The sequence below is a fragment of the Schistocerca nitens genome, chromosome 9 (genome assembly GCF_023898315.1).
Source record: "Schistocerca nitens isolate TAMUIC-IGC-003100 chromosome 9, iqSchNite1.1, whole genome shotgun sequence".
Classification (NCBI taxonomy): domain Eukaryota; kingdom Metazoa; phylum Arthropoda; class Insecta; order Orthoptera; family Acrididae; genus Schistocerca; species Schistocerca nitens.
This window is the reverse complement of record NC_064622.1, coordinates 62,765,829-62,791,374: the sequence shown is the minus strand read 5'-3', so window position 1 is coordinate 62,791,374 and position 25,546 is coordinate 62,765,829. Positions and strand designations below refer to the sequence as shown.

General features: G+C 41.7%; 1 protein-coding gene across 4 annotated transcripts in view; it reads right to left on the bottom strand.

The window, feature by feature from the left end:
- The window catches only part of LOC126202940 (protein argonaute-2-like), a 250,858-nt gene that overhangs the window by 151,958 nt on the left and 73,354 nt on the right, over positions 1 to 25,546 (bottom strand). For all 4 annotated transcript variants that reach the window (XM_049937038.1, XM_049937035.1, XM_049937037.1 and 1 more), the window contains exon 6: positions 22,264 to 22,471. In XM_049937038.1, coding sequence (XP_049792995.1) covers positions 22,264 to 22,471 — 208 coding nt within the window. The remainder of the gene's footprint in view (positions 1 to 22,263; positions 22,472 to 25,546) is intronic.

Here is a 25,546-nt window from a genome sequence, read left to right as displayed (position 1 = left end):
TGCCGGACTGTGCATGCACGCACTCACACTTCTCACACACAACTGCAATGTCAGGCAACTGAAACCACACTGCGAGCAACAGCACCAGTGCATGATACGAGTGGCGACTGGGTGGGGATTAGGAGGAGGCTGGAATGGGGACTGGAAGGGATAATGGTGGGGGTGGTGGACAGCGATGTACTGCAGGTTAGACAGAGGGCAAGGGAGGGGGGGGGGGGGGGGAAAGAAGAAGAGAAATAAAAGCACTGGGTGTGGTGGTGGAATGATGGCTGTGTAGTGCTTGAATAGGAACAGGGAAGGGGCTGGATGAGTGAGGACACTGACTAATGAAGGTTGAGACCAGGAGGGTATGGGAACTAGGATGTATTGCAGGGAAAGTTCCCACCTGCGCAATTCAGAAAAGCTGGCGTTGGTGGGAAGGATCCATATGGCACAGGATGTGAAGCAGTCATCGAAATGAAGGATATCATGTTTGGCATCGTGTTCAGCAACAGGGTCGTCCACTTGTTTCTCGGCCACAGTTTGTTGGTGGCCATTCATGCGGACAGACAGCTTGTTGGTTGTCATGCCTACAAAGAATGCAGCACAGTGGTTGCAGCTTAGCTTGTAGACCACGTGACTGGTTTCACAGGTAGCCCTGCCTTTGATGGTATAGGTGATGTTTGTGACCGGACTGGAGTAGGTGGTGGTGGTGGGATGTATGGGATAGTTCTTGCATCTAAGTCTATTACAAGGATATGAGCCATGAGGTAAGGGATTGGGAGCAGGGGTTGCGTAAGAATGGACGAGTGTAGGTTCAGTAGACAGGGGAATATAACTGTGGGAGGAGTTGGAAGGATAGAGGGCAGGACATTCCTTATTTCTGGGCACGAAAAAAGGTACTCTAAACCCTGGCGGAGAACACAATTCAGTTGCTCCAGTTCTGGGAGGGGAATGCTGCTCTGTAGCCGGACAGTACGACTGGGAGGTGGTGGGAGACTGGAAAGATAAGGCACAGATTTGTTTTTGTACGAGGTTGGGAGGATAATTATGGTCAGTGAGGGCTTCAGTGAGACCCTTGATATATTTTAAGGGGGACTGGTCGTCACCGCAGATGCGACAACCATGAGTGGCTAGGCTGTACATAATGGACTTCTTGGTATGGAATGGGTGGCAGCTGTCGAAGTGGAGGTATTGCTGGTGATTAGTAGGTTTGATATGGACGGAGGTACTGATGTAGCCATCTTTGAGGTGGAGTTCAACAAGCAGGAAGGTGGTTTGTTGGGTTGAGTAGGACCAGGTGAAGCAAATGGGGGAGAAGTTGATCAGGTTCTGGAGGAATGTGGATAGGGTGTCCTCACCTTCAATCCATACAGCAATCCATGAATCTGGACCAGGTGAGGGGTTTAGAATTCTGAGTGTTTAGGAAGGATTCCTCTAGATGGCTCATGGCCCATGAACAGGTTGGCATAGGATGGTGCCATGTGGGTGCCCATAGCCGTACCCCAGATTTGTTTGTAGGTAATGCCTTCAAAGGAGAAGTAATTGTGAGTGAGGATATAGTTGGTCATGGTGACTAGGAAGGAGATTGTTGGTTTGGAATCTGTTGGGTGTTGGGAAAGGTAGTGTTCAATAACAGGTGGGCCTTGGGCATTAGGAATGTTTGTGTACAGGGAGGTGGCATCAATAGTGATGAGCAGGGCACCATGTGGTAAAGGGACAGGAACTGTGGAGAGTTGGTGGAGGAAATGGATGGTATCTTTTATATAGGAGGGTAGGTTCCGGGTAATAGCTTGAAGGTGTTGGTCCACAAAAGCAGAGATTCTCTCGGTGGGTATACAGTAACCAGCCACAATGGGGTGCCTGGGTGTTTGGGTTTATAGACTTGAGGAAGCATGTAGAAGGTAGGGCTGCAGGGAGTGCTAGGTGTGAGTAGAGCGATGAATAGAGGTTCTGAAACGGGCCTAAGGATTTGAGTAGTGACTGGATTACTGGTATGGGGTCACTGTGGAAAGGTTTATAGGTGGAAGTATCTGACAGCTGGTGGAGTACTTCTGCCAGGTAATCCTTGCAGATCAAAACAGTCATGGAGCCTTTGTCAGCAGGTAGGATTACACGGTCAGGATCAGTTTTTAGATGGTGGACTGCGGTTCTTTCTTTGGATGTAAGGTTAGTTTGCATGTTGAGGGATTTGGGGAATGATGATGATGCAAGGTTCGAGGTTAAGAAATTCTGGAAAGTTAACAAGGGGTTGTTTGGGGGTAGTGGGATTGGATGACGGTTGGATAGAGAAGTGAATTGAGTTAGGCAAGGTTCGTACTGATCTTTGGTTGAGTCTGATTGATACGGTTGGTGGTGAAGGAGTGTTTCCACTGTAGGGACCGGGAGAAGGAGACAAGGTCTTTAATAAGTCCAGTATGACTTAATTTGAGAGTGGGACAAAAGGTGAGGCCTTTGGAAAGGACTGATATTTCTGTGGGGCTAAGGCTTCTGGAGGAAAGGTTCATTACTGTGTTCTACATCTATATCTACACTCCTGGAAATGGAAAAAAGAACACATTGACACCGGTGTGTCAGACCCACCATACTTGCTCCGGACACTGCGAGAGGGCTGTACAAGCAATGATCACACGCACGGCACAGCGGACACACCAGGAACCGCGGTGTTGGCCGTTGAATGGCGCTAGCTGCGCAGCATTTGTGCACCGCCGCCGTCAGTGTCAGCCAGTTTGCCGTGGCATACGGAGCTCCATCGCAGTCTTTAACACTGGTAGCATGCCGCGACAGCGTGGACGTGAACCGTATGTGCAGTTGATGGACTTTGAGCGAGGGCGTATAGTGGGCATGCGGGAGGCCGGGTGGACGTACCGCCAAATTGCTCAACACGTGGGGCGTGAGGTCTCCACAGTACATCGATGTTGTCGCCAGTGGTCGGCGGAAGGTGCACGTACCCGTCGACCTACGACCGGACCGCAGCGACGCACGGATGCACGCCAAGACTGTAGGATCCTACGCAGTGCCGTAGGGGACCGCACCGCCACTTCCCAGCAAATTAGGGACACTGTTGCTCCTGGGGTATCGGCGAGGACCATTCGCAACCGTCTCCATGAAGCTGGGCTACGGTCCCGCACACCGTTAGGCCGTCTTCCGCTCACGCCCCAACATCGTGCAGCCCGCCTCCAGTGGTGTCGCGACAGGCGTGAATGGAGGGACGAATGGAGACGTGTCGTCTTCAGCGATGAGAGTCGCTTCTGCCTTGGTGCCAATGATGGTCATATGCGTGTTTGGCGCCGTGCAGGTGAGCGCCACAATCAGGACTGCATACGACCGAGGCACACAGGGCCAACACCCGGCATCATGGTGTGGGGAGCGATCTCCTACACTGGCCGTACACCACTGGTGATCGTCGAGGGGACACTGAATAGTGCACGGTACATCCAAACCGTCATCGAACCCATCGTTCTACCATTCCTAGACCGGAAAGGGAACTTGCTGTTCCAACAGGACAATGCACGTCCGCATGTATCCCGTGCCACCCAACGTGCTCTAGAAGGTGTAAGTCAACTACCCTGGCCAGCAAGATCTCCGGATCTGTCCCCCATTGAGCATGTTTGGGACTGGATGAAGCGTCGTCTCACGCGGTCTGCACGTCCAGCACGAACGCTGGTCCAACTGAGGCGCCAGGTGGAAATGGCATGGCAAGCCGTTCCACAGGACTACATCCAGCATCTCTACGATCGTCTCCATGGGAGAATAGCAGCCTGCATTGCTGCGAAAGGTGGATATACTCTGTACTAGTGCCGACATTGTGCATGCTCTGTTGCCTGTGTCTATGTGCCTGTGGTTCTGTCAGTGTGATCATGTGATGTATCTGACCCCAGGAATGTGTCAATAAAGTTTCCCCTTCCTGGGACAATGAATTCACGGTGTTCTTATTTCAATTTCCAGGAGTGTACATCTACATACATACACCGCAATCCACCATACGGTGCGTGGCAGAGTACCACAACCACAACTAGCATCTTCTCTCCCTGTTCCATTCCCGAACAGAACGAGGGAAAAATGACTGCCTATATGCCTCTGTACGAGCCCTAATCTCTCTTATCTTATCTTCGTGGTATTTCCGCGAAATATAAGTTGGCGGCAGTAAAATTGTACTGCAGTCAGCCTCAAATGCTGGTTCTCTAAATTTCCTCAGTAGCGATTCACGAAAAGAACGCCTCCTTTCCTCCAGAGACTCCCACCCGAGTTCCTGAAGCATTTCCGTAACACTCGCGTGATGATCAAACCTACCAGTAACAAATCTAGCAGCCCGCTTCTGAATTGCTTCTATCTATGTCCTCCCTCAATCCGATCTGATAGGGATCCCAAACGCTCAAGCAGTACTCAAGAATAGGTCGTATTAGTGTTTTATAAGCGGTCTCCTTTACAGATGAACATCATCTTCCCAAAACTCTACCAATGAACCGAAGACGACTATCCGCCTTCCCCACAAGTGCCATTAGATGCTTGTCCCACTTCATATAGCTCTGCAATGTTACGCCCAAATATTTAATCAACGGGACTGTGTCAAGTGCCACACTACTAATGAAGTATTCAAACATTACGGGATTCTTTTTCCTATTCATCTGCATTAATTTACATTTATCTATATTTACAGTTAGCTGCCATTCTTTACACCAATCACAAATCCTGTCCAAGTTATGTTGTATCGTCCTACTGTGTTGCTGGTCTGTTTAGGTTCTGGATTCTGTGTGGTGGCAGGAGTGAATTTTGGAAGGTGGGGTACGTGTAGTAGGTCTGCGAGACAGGGTTTGTCAGCTATGAGGGGACGTGGTGGAGATTTTGAGGTGGTGGTTGAGATGGACAGTGGTACTCCAAGGCCATAGTAGGAAGTGAGCAGGATGGAGAGCTTTTTGAGGTGGCAGTATGCATGGTGTTCAAGTTCCTGCAGGTCAAGAGTTTCAATGTTTGTTATGGGTTTCAGTAATTTGGGATTGCACAGCAGGAGAATTTTGCAGATGGAGAGAAGGTATTGCAAGGAGGATTGGGCTTGGCTGATTTGGTTTTGCGGGACTGTGTCGGTGAGGGCTAATAATTGGCGGAATCTGAACAGGTGTAGGTCATTGTGGAAGGAGAGGTGGCAGCCACAGAGATGAGTAATTTGATAGTAAGGCCATCTGGAGGGGATTCCAATAGCCAAGCAACAACGCAGAAACAGTACGTGGGACTGGGATCTGGCTAGGGATAAGGAAACTTTTCTGTATTGACGCAGATGGAAGGAGCAAGGATCCATGACTGTGGAAAATGCGAAAAATTATGTAAATAATGTAGAATTATGTCCGAAAAATTACGCAAAAACACAGCCAAATATGTGTGAAAGTTCACGAAAAGGATTAAAAGGATGCAAAAGAGAGAAACAATTTGGAATTTGAGCGAGTCAATGATATGGAAAGGCAAAATCTTACTAAAATTGCTGAGAAGTCACAAGGAACAAAGTAAAGAATATATATATATATTCCCCCTAAGGTAAGTCTTTCCGCTCCCGGGATTGGAATGACTCCTTACCCTCTCCCTTAAAACCCACATCCTTTCATCTTTCCCTCTCCTTCCCCTCTTTCCTGATGAGGCAACAGTTTGTTGCGAAAGCTTGAATTTTGTGTGTATGTTTGTGTTCGTTTGTGTGTCTGTCGACCTGCCAGCACTTTCACTTGGTAAGTCACATCATCTTTGTGTATATATATATATATAACAGAGGGAAACATTCCACGTGGAAAAAATATATCTAAAAAGAATATATCTAAAAAGAAAGATGATGAGACTTACCAAACAAAAGCGCTGGCAGGTCGATAGACACACAAACAAACACAAATATACACACAAAATTCAAGCTTTCGCAACAAACTGTTGCCTCATCAGGAAAGAGGGAAGGAGAGGGAAAGACGAAAGGATGTGGGTTTTAAGGGAGAGGGTAAGGAGTCATTCCAATCCCGGGAGCGGAAAGACTTACCTTAGGGGGAAAAAAGGACAGGTATACACTCGCGCGCACACACACACACACACACACACATATATATATATATATATATATATATATATATATATATATATATATATATATATAAAAAACAGAGGGAAACATTCCACGTGGAAAAAATATATCTAAAAAGAAAGATGATGAGACTTACCAAACAAAAGCGCTGGCAGGTCGATAGACACACAAACAACCACAATTTGTGGTTGTTTGTGTGTCTATCGACCTGCCAGCGCTTTTGTTTGGTAAGTCTCACATCTTTCTTTTTATATATATATATATATATATATATATATATATATATATATATATATATATAAAAAAACAAGTCTGACAATGGATAAAGGTGAAGAAGGGGGTTGCAGATGTGACTGGATGGTAGAATTAGTGGGTGCGCACTGGGATAGAATGGAGAAAGTGTAGGTGTGTGGGGAGGGGTTTTAGGATGATATACAAGATTGTGTGGCACCGGAAAAGTGCAAGAGTAAATGCACAGAAATATGGGAGATGACACAGGGAGCGTGATCAATTTGAAAGTATAAGATTACTTATATTGGCGGGAGTAACATGGGACATAAAATGCTGCCCTAACAATCAGTGTGGCCTTGTACCCGTTTGTTGCGTGCGGCCGAGAAGGTTGACCACTGAACTAAACTGTAACTTGTTCGAGCATGCCATCTCCTCATTCTCATTCCATTCTCATTCCCCCCCCTCCCCCCCCCCGGCTACTGTATTCCCCACCCCTTGTCATATACCTCCATCTAATACCGAGTTCCCAACCACGATAACCATTTGGGCTCTGTTACAATCAAGTTTTTCACATAAAGTAAACTAGCTATATAAAATGCCTAACCCAAAGTGTTCACCTTTCTATGCGAGATGAATATGTAATTAACAAAGTTAGAGGAAGGTGAATCTGCAACCAAGTTATCTAACAAGTACGATGTCAGGTTGGTTGGTTGGTTGGTTGGTTGGTTTGTTGGTTTGGGGAAGGAGACCAGACAGCGTGGTCATCGGTCTCATCGGATTAGGGAAGGATGGGGAAGGAAGTCGGCCGTGCCCTTTCAGAGGAACCATCCCGGCATTTGCCTGGAGTGATTTAGGGAAATCACGGAAAACCTAAATCTGGATGGCCGGACGCGGGATTGAACCGTCGTCCTCCCGAATGCGAGTCCAGTGTCTAACCACTGCGCTACCTCGCTCGGTACGATGTCAGTACTCTATGATTACAGATATAAAAAAAGACTAGTATCAGAAGTTGTATACCTAAGCTTGATTCTTAAAACTATGAAGCTTTCCATGAACACTAATCCAGTGGATACTGTTTACAAATGGTTTCCACATGAAAGATATAGTGTAACACTAGATTCATCGAGATACTCTGGTCCAGTGTTATTTTCTTAATCAATGAAAGATGTTTGTAAGAAGTGAAGACATATTCTTTGGTAGTTAGTAAATAGAAAACTAAACACTGTGCACGCTTTTGTGTTTAAGTACATGCGGACATGATAAAAGAAGCACGGGCCTGCGACATTTCACAATGACAATCTAACGTCTCCCCCTGCAGCAAGGAAGTCTGTGCTAAGGTGTTGCGGTTTGCCGGTGTTTTGGTAGACAGAGAGAAACTTGCAGCCCACACTGTTAACAGCTAAAAATGACTGTTTTATCCGAGGACCCAACCGAGTAGCGCGCGCGCCCTGCCGTCGCATCGTTTGCCACAGTTTCCCGTCGCGACTGCCGGCGGCGCATGGCGTTGCTTCTGACCGAAGACGTCGCGCCATTGCTGAGCTGGGGCCTACAGCGTCCTCTGGCTACACGATATAACAGGAGCGCTGGCCCCAAGTCAGGGAGTCTTGCAGACAACTCATTGCAGTCATCTGTGCCGACGTCGTCGTCTGGTTAGCTAGCTCCCTGTGTGATTCAATATTGTATAACGACTTAGGCCACAAATCAGGAATATTCTTTGGACACTAATTGGAACTGTCTCTACGATTTTAGTCACAACCTGGTCACGTCCCACTCCATATCCAAATTAAGGTTGCCACACCCGGGCAGCCATAAAAGTGGCGACGAGGATTTTGGTTTTGCTGAGCAGTGGGCGGATTCTGCCTCCCACTGCCATTGTCAATCCCACTCGCCTCAATGTTTGCTATCGCTTGTGAACCGTTTGCTAATTGCTTCTTGCTTGCGCCTAACCAAACCTAACCGAATTTCTTGTGGACATTTTCGGATTTCAGTGTGGAGCACTTCACACCTTTGTTTCGTTTATTAGTGTCTTCTTGTGAACAGTTGCATTGTACTAACATGGCTACTCCCACACCTCCACACCAGGCTCCTACCAATCCGGCGCAAGCGTCTACTACCTCCACAGTCACTCTTTAACAGATTTTGCTTTTGATGACGCAGCAGATGTCTCAACTTTTGTTCGGCGTGCAGCAACTAATAACAGTGCAGCAGCAATCAACGACGCCTGCTGCAGTCGGCCCACGGACCGACCAACCTGCATGCCACAGTTCAGAGCCTTCAATCAGGATGAAGAAACATGGAATGAATATCTAGCTCTATTCGAGGCACACATGGCGGCTCACCAGCACCCAGGTGAGCTAAAACTTGCTTTTCTATTGGCCTCCGCGGGTGTTAAAGTATACCGACTCTTAGAAAAGTTGTTTCCAGCCTCCTGCCCAGAACTTTTGCAATACGAACAGTGCATTCAGGCTTTGTCACAATACTTTGACTCTCAAACCCTAGTTGCTGCAGCTAGGTTCAAGTTCTTTCGCTATCAAATATGGCCGGGTCAAATCCACAAACAGTGGATTACCGACCTCAAAGGATTAACTTATGATTGTCGATCTATGTGTGGACTGTGGTAAACTTTTTGTAGACACTATGATTCGTGACGCCATCACTCAGAATATGCAGGACGTACATGTTAGGGAGCAGATATTGCGGATCCCCGATCCCTCCCTCGACCAAGTCGTCACTATCTTGGAAAGTAGAGATGCGTGTGAAAACGCTCAACACAGTTTTGACTTGCCATCCGTTTGTCGTGTGTCGAACGACCCTAGTGACCGACAGAGCGACTGTCATTGGGAAAAGTTGCCGACACACTGCGGGTACACCAACGGCATAGCGGCAGTAGCTTGCATTCCTGCCAAAAGCCAACACACAATTCGCTTCCTCGCAGGCGCCTTTGAAATCATGCCCGCAGTGTAATGTGTGTCACAAACGCGAACATTGTCCATCGTGTAACTATTCTTGCTACGTGTGTGGGAAGATCGGACATGTACAATCCACGTGCCAACAGCGTAAACTGAATACTTTTGCTCCTAGTGCTTCTGGCCACGCACATTCAGTCCACGTTATTGGCTCTCCCGTCGACAGTGTTTTAGCTAGTGACTTGTTCCATAGTGTCAATGTAAATAATAGTAGTAGTGCGTTGCTGCCCTCTGGGCACCAACGGGCTCACAAACTGTACATTGACTTGCTCCTAGCTTCACATCGTGTGAAATTTCATTTGGACACGGGCTCTGCCGTTACACTGATTAATAGCCGTGTGTATGAACTGCTAGGAAAGCCTACACTTGCAAAGCCCTCTTCTCCACTTGCGGCGTACAGTGGCGAGTGTATTTCAGTTCTTGGCACATGTAGTTTACCAGCACAATACCATAACGTGACCAGGACAATTCAGTTGCATGTTGTAGCCGCACGCTCATGCGAAAACATTTCTGGACTGGACTGCTTCGATTTGTTCGGACTCAGCATCCAAAACAATGTGTTAGCAATTAGTGATTGTCCTACTAATGATGCTGTTGTCCCCCCCTCTGCGACGAGCTCCCAGAATTGTTTAGCAGTGGCTTGGGCCGCGTCCGTGATTATGTTGCGCACGTCACGCTCAATGCAAGCGCCCGGCCACGTTTTCGCAAAGCACGTTCAGTGCCTCACGCATTGCGCGATCAAGTTGCAGCCGAACTCCGTTCCTTGCAAAATGAGGGGGTAATTGCGCCTGTTCGTGCTAGTCAGTGGGCCTACCCATTAGTTGTGCTGAAGAAGCCCAATGGTTCCTTGCATCTGTGTGTGGACTTCAAGAGTACAGTGAATCCACAAACAATTGCAGATAGCTATCCTCTCCCTCGCCCGGAGGAATTGATGGACAAATTAGACATGGGCAGATACTATGCACGATGCGATGTTTTGGTAGTAATCTCTGTCTTGCATATTACCCTGTCTTCCACCTTTAAGCTCTCAGGTTTTCAAATCTCATCCGGTGCAATCCCCAACAGTCAGTCTTCCCTTCTCATCCCGTCCGGTAAGTCTCCCTAACCCGAGATTCTGGGTGACTTTTCTGAACTGTACTCCTTTCCCTAAACCTCACCAGTCCTTTTCCTTTGCCCTTCTTCCTTCTTCAACTCTTCTGCCAGAAGACAGAGCTACTGGCACCACAAGCTTGTAAAAGTTAAACCCGTGTGTGTGTGTGGGGGGGGGGGGGGGGCGCGCACGCACGCAAGATACATATTTCAGTGTAAGGTAAAACAAATTAAAGGGCTATAAAATAGTGGTTTGGCAGTGTATGTATACAGTACCTGTCCAAAGACTACACTGTAAGTGCAATTCTTAATGGATTATGAAGCAATAATGTGACGCTTTGTCACGCAAATGGAGTACTCTCCGACATAATCAAAAGCTAATAAACTTACCTGAGCAATCACTGATTCTGTAGATTCCATTTCTGCACACGTTACTTATTACGAATTTGACATTTGAAATTGTGAAAAGCAGCACAAAATTAAGTAGCAGCATGTAATTCCTTATTGTAAAGGAAGAACTACTTCATTTTCTACATCAGTAGGTTCAACAGAATTGTGTTGCAGACAATTTAAAAGTAGTAAAAAAAAAATTGCAAGGTGTGTCTAAATGGAAGTTACAAGAATGAAATATTTTTAAGCTTAAAACAACTTCAACATTATCCGGCAGCAAACCCGAAGAGACTTTCAAGACTTATTATGCCGGGAAAGCCTACGTAATAACTTCGACATTAAACAAACATCCATTTGTATACTAAACCAGTAGTCTTAAGAAATAATTGGGCACATTAAAGGACATAATAACCCTTCTCAAGAAACCTACGTATTGAAGTAACACTATTTATCTGTCACAAAAATGAGCAGTACGAAATGTACTACCATTAAACAAAATAATGAAGTTTGATCTTAAGAGACCTCCAGTTTGAATATAAGCAACAATCTAGTGAAAGTGGAAAATTATAGAAAAACAAGAATTTCATAAAATCTTTCTTCTACGTGGGGGCAGTCTGTAGCATAGCATGATATTTTTTGTGATGGCATGTTGCACTATTATGCTCTTAGGCCAACAAGAGAGATTAATGAAGAGCCGAAGAAATATTTTTAGGTAGTGAGTAAATGGGCAAGTCCCATGATACACGCTTTTGTGTTGAAGTATGTGCAGAGATGACAAAAGAAGTGCGAGGATGTGACATCAGCAAAGCACAATGGCAATGGAGTGTCTCCATCTGCTGTGGGGCCACTCATGCTTTGATGTTGCAGCTTGGCAGGGTTATGGTAGACACAGTCAGAGGAGCAGCCTAAAATGTCAACAGCTAAGAAAGATCACTGATAAGTTCTGTTCTTAGATGTCTTTTAAATACAGTCTCTTATGTGATGTTATGAAAGTCCTTTGTTTATGTCATTCTGACCTATGAGAGGCCTGCTCACCTAACTCTGTAAAATTAAATATTGGAGCAACAAAATATAGAAGAGCCACAGAAAAGAAGTTGATGTTTTGTAGCCAGTTAGCATGCATTTAGCAGTCTTACAGGCCTCAACTTACAGCAGAAGGAGACTAAGTCTACACAGCCAGGAGTAGTGGCATTGCACAGTAGGTTCACGTCAAGAAATCTAGAAGAAGGTAACCATACACATTAAATAAAATAAAGGTGACTGCTAGAAGTTACATGGTGACAGATGGATCGTGAGTGAAAAGTCACATAAAAATTTTATTTCATTTCTAAGATCAGAAGGAGAACCTAATCCTCAACCCTTTCTATGTGAAAAGGTAATTCAATTTACAGAAAATTTAGAGTGTCATTCAGTAGTTAATACTTTCCAATCAAACTAACTGAGGGAATAAGATGATGATCTTGAAAACATTTACAATGACTACAACACTGGGTTCAACTGCAAAGCTTCGTCAAGAAACACACTTTCTTCAAAGTGTGAATTAGCAGCACCTGGTCTTAAAAGAAGCAAGACTCTTATTACTGCTTTAGCTTGTGCTAATGCTACTGGTTACCAGCACTTGCCTATGCTTGTCTTTGGTGAAAGTAAGAAACTACATAGTTTCAAACTCTTTAACACTGCTGCAATGTCTATTGTTTACATCTCACGAAAGAGGACTGAATGGGTAATATGATTTTCACGCAATAGTTTATGGAAAGTTGTGTGTCTCCTGTAAAAGCTCATTGTTAAAGAATGGTGAAAGGGGGAAAATTACTGTTTTTTGACAATGCACCAATTCAGCCATCATGTGACATTTTAAATGAAAAGGATGAGTTCACACGAAAAGGATGAGTTCACACGAAAAGGATGAGTTCACACGAAAAGGATGAGTTCACACGAAAAGGATGAGTTCACACGAAAAGGATGAGTTCACACGAAAAGGATGAGTTCACACGAAAAGGATGAGTTCACACGAAAAGGATGAGTTCACACGAAAAGGATGAGTTCACACGAAAAGGATGAGTTCACACGAAAAGTATGAGTTCACACGAAAAGGATGAGTTCACACGAAAAGGATGAGTTCACACGAAAAGGATGAGTTCACACGAAAAGGATGAGTTCACATGAAAGTGATTTTTCTTTCACCTAACATAACCTCCTTATTATGGCCCATGGACTTTCAAACAATACTACAGAAAAGAACTGTTACACACGTTATTGTTAGAAAGGAAATAGAACAGAGACGAAAGTCTGATAAAAAATCACAAAAATACAGATTTGAAAGATGCGTCCTTCATGATCAAGGCAGCATAGGATAGTGAAAAGAAATAGGATTTGAGAAATTCCTGGTATGAAATTTTGGATATGGTGGAAAGTTCTCAAAGTCTAACTGAAAATGACCAACAGAATGATATGTCTGAATGCTCAATAGGCTAAAAGAAAACTCAATTGCCATGAATGTGATGAAGACATTCAAGAATGGATGAGTGTCAACGATGCAAATCCAGGGCACTACATCCTACAGGATAATGAAATTTTAAGTCATGTCACATATAGCTGACCCAGCCTCTCATCAACTAGGGATCCAGAAAATTAAGATGAAAATATACCACCTGCTCCTGGGGCATTTACATGTTTATACTGCCTTGTGATGGTTTGAAGATCAAGATTAGAGACAGCAAGCTGACTGTAAGCAGGTAGGTTTGCTTAGATAGACCAAAATTAAGGATTTTTAAGCATTAATTCCATACGTACATACTATACAGGCAAAATGCGTATCTACTATATAAAAATCAATGTGTTTGTATTTTATGCATTGCCATACTGTCCATGTGATTGAGAAAAAACTTTGTCAACTTATTGCTTGCACTTGTGCAAAGGTTATAAGCATAGTGCAATTAACTTACAGCAGGTGTCGCACATCTCATACTGGCAAAGATATCTGAAAGAGAACTGAAGTAGTGCTGTGTTTGAATGTGACACAAACACAATGTGTTTTATTGTGTCTTACTCCTTGCGACACCAATAAATGTGAGTTATATCCAAACAAATTTTCCAGTGCAAACACTAAGCTTATACCTTGTTAACTGCTTGTCAGAAACTGTGCCTCACAAACAATCACCACTTACTAGATCTACCACGGCAGCATGTAGAAATAAATGAATTTGAGCTTCTCAAACAAATGGGGAACGAAAAGCAAATAATGAAGCAGATTCACATGCATCAGAATCTCAAGATCAACATGCAGGAAGAATCAGAAGAGAACATTTAGATGCTTTTCAATCACATGCATTACAATCCCAAGACCAACATGCAGCAAGGGATGAAGCAAATCTTTTATGAGTCTGCTTATTCATGTGCATCACAGTCAGAGGATAAACATGCTGTGCATCACAATCAGAAGACCAATAAGCAGTGAGAATCTAAGGAACATTCATGAGCTACTCGACCTTGGTGAACAGCATGTTGCATTTCAACTTTGAGTTAATGCTTACAGTTTGCATCCCTGTGCAAATATCTGGAAAATGGATAAGGAGTGTGGGCATTGCAGTTCACTCGGGTTCAACAATGAAACATCAGGAATGTGCTGCACAAACGGTAAAGTTAAAATGCCAAAACTGCATCCACCGCCTCATCCACTGTTGTCATTGCTTTCGTATGACTCGCTTTATTCCAAACACTTTTTGTAAAACATTCACACATATAGTTGTGTTTTAAAAAAACATCTTTTGGAGCCGACGAAGTTTTCACGATCACTACATGCCTACTTTCAAAATTCATGGACAAATGTATCACTGTGTTGGTTCATTTCTATCCATTTCCAATGCATAAGTTGATCACACAGAGATGCAATGCCAGGCAACAAATGCCACATTATATCCTAGTTGCACTAATTTTTCCAGCACAATGCGCTGATAAAATTATTCACAACTTCAACTGACAAAACTCCACTAACAGCATGCCAGAAGCTATAATGCACCTATCAATGAAGTTGCAATTGTCATAGCTGGTGAAGAATAATACAATTCAAAGTGTCATTGAAACACATCGATAATACAACGTGCTGCACAATCCCATAATTTTTTGGGAAGGACAGGACAGATCTCATATAAATATTATGTAAACTAATCCTATTACAGATATCTTTAGATCTTTTATCAAATGGTATTTTCTTTTCAACTTTCAAACATTCATTAGTGTAATTTACATTTTTCTTCTCTTTTTATTTATTCCTACCTTTGAACAACTCAATAAAAAAGTATCACCCATCAATTTCTATTCATATCACATAATGATACCTCAGAATGGAACAAATCTTATTCTGCAATGTCATTAACTATTTCATCAGTAAATAGTAGATACGTATGCCAAAATTGAATCTGAATGTAGGAGGGTATTTCGGAAAGTAAAGATACACCGTATTCCAGAGGAACAGAAGAGTTTTGGTGAGCAAGTTGGCAACTATGGCGTTAATCTTGGCGTTAATCTTGAACCGTTAGCTTCCTCCTCACGGTCGTTCGGCAGTTGAACATTGCTTCTTGTTGAAGTAGGTCGTGTTTAAAATGGCTGCGCCGATTCAGAATCCCGCCAAATGTGAAGTGCGCTCCATCATACGTTTTCTTCATGCAAAAGGTCAGCGACCAGCGGATATTCACAAAGAAATTGCTTCTGTTTATGGGAACATTATGAATCGACAAAATGTAACGAAATGGTGTCGTCATTTCTCTGAAGGTAGGACCAATGTTCATGACGAACAAAGAACAGATCAGCAATCTGTGATCTCTGATGCCCTTCTTCGGAGAACGGAGGAAGCAATTCGTGCAAATAGACGTCTCACATTAAAAGAATTGCTACAGGTCATAACGGACATGTCAATGACAACTCTTTATGACATTGTGACTGAAGTTAGGGTACAGGAAATTGTGTGCGCACTGGGTTCCAAAACTGTTAACGGAAGAACACAAACAGAAAAGGATGGGCTTTGCACTCGACTTCCTCACACGCTATGCTGAAGCAGGTGATGAGTTCCTTGATCACATTGTGACAGTTGACGAGACGTAGGTTTATCACCATACACCTGAAACCAAGCATCAATCAATGTAATGGTGCCACTCGAATTCACCAAAAGCCAAGAAATGCAAAACGAAGTGAAGAAAATCATGGCTTCTGTTTTTGGGGCAGACAAGGCATTCTTCTGTTGGAATTTATGCCTCCTGGAACGACAATTAATGCTGCTGCATATTGCCAGACTTTGAAACGTCTTCGAAGGGCAATTCAAAACAAACACAGGGGAATGCTGACAAGTGGAGTCCGCTTGCTTCATGAAAACGCTCGGCCTCATACAGCGCTCGTAACCAAAGCACTACTCAAACAGTTCAAATGGGACGTATCGGACCATCCGCCATACAGCCCGGACCTTGCGCCCACCGACTTCCATGTCTTCCGTTACCTGAAGATACATCTTGGTGGAAAATCATTCCACGACGATGAAGAGATCAAAGATGAAGTTGAAATGTGATTCCAACAACAGGCGGCAACCTTCTATGACTGTGGGATACAAAAGCTTGTTCACCGACTTTACACATTTTGGGATAATAGGGGTGATTATGTCAAAAAATAACAAATATCCAGTTAATAAGATGTAACTGACGTTTTCTAAGTAAATGTTCTATTTAAGGACTGCGAGCCATTGCATCTTTACTTTTCAAAATGCCCTCGTATATTATTAATTTGCTTAAATCAAACATTATTGCATTCAGAATACATTCATCTACAAGAAGCAATTGCAAAACGAAGGACAGGTTTTGGACATTGGCAAAATGGTTACACTTCCAGCAATGTTCAATGGCAGCCCGCAGCATATGCACGAATTTGCACAAGATGTCAGTGACATATGTGAGTTCATACAGTCACCGTGAACTTCATCACATCTACATTCAATCCAGCATCGGTTGAGATAAAAGAGCTTCTATTGCCCAATCGACATACACCCAATTGACATGATTTGACTGCACGAATTTCAAGCAAAAACTCATTAAATTGGTGGGGATTTAACTGTGATGCATCACATTTATAGTGAAACTCGCTGCTTGATGTATGTGACTGAATGGCAGAAGAGAGGACTTCCACATGCTCATTTTCTCGTATGACCAGGGTTGCCCCAAGTGAAATTCCCTGATATTTCCCTGATTTCCAGACAAGTTTTAGCATTTTGCCCTGATAAATTCCGAGATGTCAAGGGTAAGTAAAGACATAAGTTGACAAAAAAAATGGAAGGACTTCTGTATTTCTCCCCCGTGTCAGCAAAAGCCTTATTACTAACATCAACATATTTTGTAATGAACTGTTTTTAGATGGAGAAAGCAAGCCAAATGGTACATATGCTTCATTAAGATTGCTGTTACTTTATTTCTATAAAAATGAAACACATTTGGTGACAAAAACACACATTTCCTTGGAGTTGCAAGACAGATTTAAAATACCTTCACTGATTTCAGAAATAACTTCAGAAAAAAGTGGGTCTCTTGAAATAAGTGTGTAAGACAAGGAAGAGTTGTGTAAACCAACACTGTGTGTCCACCAATAAAATGTTATTTCTACTATGTTTGTTATTACATACCATATTATGTCTATTATTTTACAGGTATCGTGCGAAATTTCTTTCGAGAAATTAGTGAGTACATAGTGTACAAACCGCCAACAATGGCCACAATTTTTTCCTTCTTATCGTCCATACTTTCTAAGATATAAATTATTTTTGAAGTGCCAAAATGTACTAGAATAAATAAAATGTCTATAAAACATCGCACTATACAATGTACTTGCAGTGAGACAGTCTCAATTCCTAAAAACAATCGCCTGTGGCCTGCCGAGGAGCACAGCAGTCCCGGGTCCTCGGATAAACAACTAAAATCTGTCTCATTATGCCACACACAGACCCAACCTGTATGCAGATCGGTCAGACTAGATCCGACGGGCAGGGCCTGCACATTAGGGGGAACCGATGGGCTTCAGATTGGCAGACCTGATCCGTAGAGATACTTGCAGAGATGGACCACGATTTTGGCCCATCGTGGAAGTCCACTCGTGTGGCCAGCTATTCACGTGTCACAGACACCACGTCGACGAAATGAGACTGCAGTGATCAATCCACGCAACAGATAAATTGCGCAAATACTCCGAGAATCAATACTAATGAGGATAGGTAGCAACTCACCATAAAGATGATCACAGAGCCACAGACAGGCACGTAGAAAAGACAATCACACTCTCACAACTAAATTTTCAGCCATAGCTTTTGCCAGAAAATGAGCACCCACACACACGCATGCACACATTCACACTATTGCTCAGACAACTCGTGCACACACAACCACTGTCTCCAGCCGCTGAGTCAACAATCTCTGAGAATCAGATCCAGACAAACGATTCCTCAGGCCTCCCTGCCTCTTGTCGGCCGCTGCTAGGCTAGTGGCAAGAAGTGTTGGCAGCACTGACTGCAAACTGAGGGGAGTGGTAGGAAGGGGACAAGTAGTAAGAATGAGGGTGTAGAAAACAGCGCACATACTCTGTTGTGCCCAACCAGTGATGATGTATGACATCTCAGTAAACAAAACATTTCATCTACAGAGACAAAACAAGATTTTTCCGGTGTTTTTTTCCCCCAAATTTCCCTGACACTTTTGAAATTCCCTGACATTTCCCCAATTTCCAGAACTTGTGGCAACCCTGATGACACAAAATTAACATACACGCATCTCAAATTGATGTCATTTTTGCAGAAATTACTAATCCTGAAGAAGATCTATAACTTCGATATTGTGATGATAAGCTTGGTGAATTGACCATGTAGAGCAATGAATCCTCAGTCTCCTTGCATGGAGGATAAGTGCACAAAAAGTACTGCAGAGACTTAGCTCATGAAACACGCAATATGGTGATGACAGATATCCACAATAAGATGTTGAAAACCAGGAGATGGGGTGGCAAACAATCACAACAAGGAACATTAACGCTGAAATCACCAGGTGGATTGTGCCACATTCTCCTCTGTTGTCAAGAACATTTAAAGCTAATAACATGTAATACTGTCATTCCATCAAATTGATCAAATACATATGCAAATACATCAACAAAGGCAGCAATATGGCAGTAGACAGTCCCGATAGACCTGTTGCGCATAATGATGAACTGAGTCAATTTCAAGCAGGTCGATATATTAGCAGCAAATGTTTGAGGTTCCCAATTCACAGTCGCCATCCCAATGATTTTCATCTCTCAGATCATCTTGAAAATGGACAAGGAGTCTATTTCACGGCAGACACTGCACGAAATAATGTTGCTGAACCAGAGCAAACAACACTTACAGCATTTCTTTTTGCTGTGAAAAGAAGATGTATTTGCCAAGACATTATTGTACGCATAAGTTCCAAAGTACTATACATGGAATGATACATCCAAGAAATTCCAATAAGTTAAGTAAGGCATGCATGTTGAAGGCTATCAAAATCTGTATTTGTCTAAGGCACTGGGCCATATTTACACAGTACAAAATGGTTCAAATGGCTCTGAGCACTATGGGACTTAACATCTGTGGTCATCAGTCCCCTAGAACTTAGAACTACTTAAATCTAACTAACCTAAGGACATCACACACATCCATGCCCGAGGCAGGATGACAATTCCACTGATTTTTGGGACAATATTTTCAATCAAGCTCTGATCGAAATCAAGGACAAACGCTTAACCATCATTCATTTTGGCATGATTGTGCCAGAATGCCCTGCACTTTACCTTTATGGTGACAATTTAGCGAGAGAAGAGCAGTAAAATGCTAATGACATATGTCATTAAGCCAGACAAAACTGTTAATTATCCAATCTAATTTCTAAATTCGTTGGACTTCCTGGTGTGCCATTGTACAAACTGTCATTCAAAGTTGGCATGCCAATTATTCCCTTGCAAAACATTAATCCACCCCCACTGTGTAAAAAATGAAACAAGACTCGCTGTAAAGAAACATGTGGAATATCACTGAGGCAACTATTCTTAATGGAAAGTCTAAAGGAGACGATGCACTCATTTCACACATTCCCATCATTCTCACTGATACAGCATTTGATTTCAAACGATTGCAGTTCCAGTCAAATTACATTTTCAGTGACCATCATGGCACAGGGTCAATCATTACAAATGTGCAGACTTGAATTTAGAAAATTCATGATTTTCACATGGCCAGTTGTATGTTGCATGCTCACTGGTTGGACAGACATGAAATTTGTTTTTGCTGAATACCGAGAAACAAAAACATATTGTCTATCTTAAAGCTCTTTAATAATAAATTTAACAAAATAAAATAAATATCATTTATACTTCTCCTTTACATTATACCATACAATTTCAATAAATTTATTCATTATTGACAATAAAATAAATATTCTTTAAAACAATAGAAACTCCAGCTAGGAATATCAAGAACATAGGAAAAGATGAATTTCTACTTGCCATAAGGATGACACATTAAGTTGTAGACAGGCACAATTAAAAAGACACTTACACAAAGCTTTCGGCCACAGCCTTCATCAGAAAAAGGGAAACACAGAAGCAAGCACACCTCACACACATGACCATCAACTCGATTACTGCTAACATTTTTGAATTCTTGTGGTAGCTTATTGATAATGGATGCCGCTATATATATACTGAGAGACCAATGTCCGAATACCCAGACTAACAAACAGGGTGTCCGAATACCCAGACTAACAAACAGGGGTCAACCAGAGGTTTGTAAATTTACACCACTTATTGTCTGAATTGCCCATTTCTGAGACAAAAATACCCTTTGAGAATAGGAAGAGTTACACAAAAATATAATACCATACACCATAAGCAAATGAAAATAGGCAAAGCAGAGTACTTTTCATGTCAGTCTATCACATACTTCAGATACTGTTTCGACAGTAAAAACGACAGCATTAAGCCTTTGAAAAAGACCTGGACATGGGCTTTCCATGACAATTTACTATCAATCAGAACATCAGAAAACCTGGAAATTTGAACTATTAAATCCATCTCACTAATCATATGCTCAGTCTATGAAATCAGAACGTCTGGTTTTGTTGAATTTGTATTAGAAACTGCAAAAACTGAGTCTCACCAAGATTTAACGTTAGTTTATTTTCTACAAGCCACGAACATAGATCTTTAACTGCACTGTTCAACACAATGTCAATGTTGCTCACAACATCCTTTACTACCAAGCTAGTGTCATCAGCAAACAGAAACATTTTACAATTACCTGTGATAATAGAAGACATATCATTTATATAAATAAGGTACAGGAGTGGCCCCAGCACTGATTCCTGGGGCACCCTTCATTTAACCACACGGACCTCACATCATAGTCATTCTCAATACTGTGGAGAATGACCTTTTGCTGCCTGTTATTAAAGTGAAAGGCGAACCACTTGTGAATTACTCCCCTTGTTCCATAATGGACCAACTTCTGGAGCAACATTTTGTGATCAACACAATCAAACATCTTTGTAAAATCAAAAAAGATGCCTAGAATTCAAAAACCTTTTGTTTAATTCATCCAGTACCTCACAGAGAAAAGAGAACATAGCATTTTTAATTGTTAAACCACTTCTAAAACCAAACTGTACATTTTGAAGCAAATTATGTGAAATGGAATTATCAATTATCCCTACATAAAAAAAGCCTTTTCAGAAACTTAAGCAAACACTGATGGCACAAAAATACATCTTAAATTGTCTACATTACCCCTTTCTTCCTTTTTACAAAGCGGCTTTACTGCTGAGTACTTTAATCATTCAGAAAACTGACCATTCTTGAAGGAAGAATAACAAATATGGCTAAGTACAGGGCTAAGATGTGCAGCACAATACTTTAGTATTCTGCTACATACTCCATCGTATCCATGAGAATCCTTAGTCTTCAGTGATTTAATTACTGATTCAGTCTCCCCTTGTCAGTATCACAGAGGAGTATTTCAGAAATCAGCCTCCGAAAGCCATTTTATATATTATAATATGCATTTCATTTTATTTATGTAAAACATGATGACGTATCATTTCTGCATGGCACTGTTATAAATGAATTAAATAAATAGCATATGTTAAAATAAGTACGCATTTTTCAGTAGTTGCGAAGACCAGTTTCTAATAACTGTAAAGCCTCTACAGACACATAAATGAATACTTTTCTGTTTAATTTCTGTCAAAAGAGAACAGAATCTGAGTACGGCATGCCTGAATCTAAAACTGGCACAAAAAACTTACAAAACTCTCCACTATTCCCCATAATTTAGTAATTTGACGGGATATGGGATAAGTAGAAAGGAAAGTTCCGCAAAAAGTTTGTAAAAAACTTTGCTGGTATTTAAAAGGAGACAACCGGAGGTGAACAGCTGGCATAACTGAACTTACTAAGACAATAAGACAATCAACCACATGAATAAAAATAGTTAAAAAATTTAGACTGTGAGGGTGTTCTCACCTAAACAGACGTTTAGGTCGCTCAGGCAAGATCTCCACATCGTAATGGATGGCAGTCTTGGTCTTGAGGCGCCTGAAGTCAAGCCTCAAGTGATTTGTGTCTACTTCTGTCTTCCTGCCCAATGTACCACCTTTGTTGATGTCAGGCCGAACTGGTATATTAAAGGTGTCTAACGACAAACTCTTCATCTTATCGGTGACAGCAGCGGCTGCAGAATGTGAAGTGAATAAATGAATACATCATAATCTGGTTTACACAAACTAATACTGCACATTCTATTAAACATCAGCATATTAAAAAAGTAAAAAGCAACATCATTGTAGTAATGATTTAGTCACTTCATCACTAGCAGGACACAATGTCCTATCAGTAGCTTTAAAAATTAATCAGGAAATAATATTCTCACACCAAATCTTCAACCAGCACCTACATACCTGAACATATTTGATGAGTGTAATTTTCACAAAAAATTATTCTTTTTAAATTATGAAACTTCAATGAATTCTATCGCTGTCACACCCACGGTATGAATTTCTCTGGTTGCAGACCAATGTGTATACTCCCTTATAAATTCATTCAGTGAATAACTGTTTATCCTGTCTATAACGTCTACAGCTTGAGTGGATTTCACTTCACTATAAACATTAGTAAATGAGCTGAGAAACTACAGGGTGGTGCAACAGGTAGGCGCACATCACTGGCCTGATATTGCTTGACACTATCCACAACACAGCGAACTTTTATGGCCACCATGATCATCGGCTCTAGCAACATACGATTTTTTTTTCTGTGTGGACACAAAGAGCAATGTCTATGAAACAAATCTACAAACAATACGGGAACTGAAAGACAACATCAGCCATGAAGTTGCTGCAATCAATATCCGAGCATGACCAAGATGTATCTGAAAATGTTTGGATGAGCTCAGTTGTGTATTGATGTTGCAGGGGATGGCAATTTCAGCACCATATATAAATTTATTTTTCACTGTATGTCTCATTTTAAGTAAATGGTAAGTCCATCTGATCTCTTCGTTTCTGTAATTTTACTGCATTAACTTTATACTAACATAAGCTACTTTCATCTGTGCCAGCCTGTACTTCACATAAATACCACTTCAGTAACACTCTGTGACAAAGCAAGCTGGGATATTTTTACTTCCCCTCTTGTTTTGCTGTCTGCTTCTATAAATTCATTTTTTCAATTTTAACTGATAACCATTAACACGTGTGAATATAATCTGCATTTTCATATAAGAAAAAGGTTGGCCCTCATTTTTAAAAGTATTTTACACCATATCTAATTTTGTGCTTAGTTTCATGTATGTAATTGATTTTCTAATTAATTTGGCTATTTATTCCTAGTTAGTATCTTTCATTATAGGGTGAAATCAATAATTGTTTCGTAACTTAAATTCTATTGTTGACTTATAAACAAATATAAATTCCGTACTAATTATAAACATTTGGAAGACAAAATACAGGTAATCTTAAAGTACCCATTTGGCTCTATTTGAAAACATGTTAGCAAACACAGTCCTGAATTAATTAACAGTTTTGTCAAAGGTATCGTTTCTGTAACTATATATGTTAATTTCATCATTTAAACAAATAATTTGGCCTAAATCTTATGGTAGAAGAAACTGTTAAAAAGATGGAATTTTTGAATGTATTCAGCTAATTTAATAAGTTACTTTTAATTGTAATTTCTGTAAGTTTAACATCAAACAATGTGTAGTTTCGGCACCTATTAGTGTGATGAAATATAAGTGCCCGGTTTTTGGTCACGAGACAGTCAGTCCACAGTCGAGTTTCAGACGACAAACCAGTATTGGTTAGAACAACAACAATGCTTCAACTTAACTGTGGACTAAGTGTTAAACAATTACGCCATGTGTAAAAACATAGACAGTTTCTGCTCCATATGTACCTTTCTATTCTGCAAGAACTGTGAACTTTGTGGTTAGGTTTTTACTGCTCGTAGATGTTCAATAGTAAATTATTGTAGCAGTATGTGGACGTTCGCCTGAAACCTATTAACGAGGCTTATTGAAAGTTAAAAAATAGTGCACTGGCCATATAACTGTGCCTTATTAGGGGGTTGTGAACAGTGAAATTAAAGTACTGTGAAATGCACCTCTCAGCTACATCATTTAAAGTAGTCCTTGTCTGACTTCCACACCCCATTTTTCAGCCAGTACGTCGACAATGAGGATAACAAACGAAGAAAGAAATAAAGTAGGTAGAACCGCTATATGTAGTGCCCCAACATGAGGATTATTGTATGTGGGCACAATAAACAAGAACTCATGAAAATTGACAGTGAAGTGTGAACTTGAGTTGTTTACAGTACAGTTTTAAATGCAAGAAGTGATACAGCCAATCAGCATTGGGGTTTCATAATGAAGAAGATGCAGCAGCCAATCAGTGAACGAGTTCTATGGAAGCAGCAGCTGATTACAGGAGCAGCCAACCAGCACGCAGGTGGACACAGCTGACCAGAGATAAACCAAAACACCTTGCCAAGAGAATTACAACTTTCCGCAGCCTTGCAGATCCAGATGGGAACAGCAACAGCAGCAGAAGAAGAAGATGAAGATGAAGAAGAAGAAGAAGAAGAAGAGGAAGAAGAGTGAATGAGAATAAGGTAATTTCATAGCAAAAGCTGATTTGTAATAAGTGATACATAATGAGTGACATTAACGAACAAGACAGTATGACAGAGAATAAAGCTGTAGAGGTTAAGTTGTTAAATGAACAGAAAGATCTAAGGGGGACTGGCTCTGTAGACGATTATAAAGCAAACATGAATGTAACTTTGAAGGATGGGGACGAAGTCCTACTGTAAAGAGCGAAATGGACAAAAACAGCACTGAACTGTACGTGATCATTAAGGTTAAGTAGAAGGAACCTAGCAGCGAAAGTCAGCAAGGGCAAAAGTTTATGGCTGATGAAAATATGGGAGCAATGTTAAGGAAAATTGTAAGTAGTCCGAGTTGTTTGAGTAAAATGAGTATGAAAGATGACATGAATGGAATGGAAAGTAGTGTGAAAGAAGACATTAGTAAGGTGGAAAAGAAAGCTGATACCATTAGAACTGACATGGTTAACTTAAAGGATGAACTGAAGAAATAAATTAAGAAGGAGATTAAGATAGTCAGCTCTAATCTTGTAGAATTAAATAAGAAAGTTGAAGCGGTAGCTAAAGATTGTGATGAAAAGAGAGGTAGTAGTACAGGACACTAATGAGAAATTAACACTGCTGAGTAGTAAATGTGTAGAAG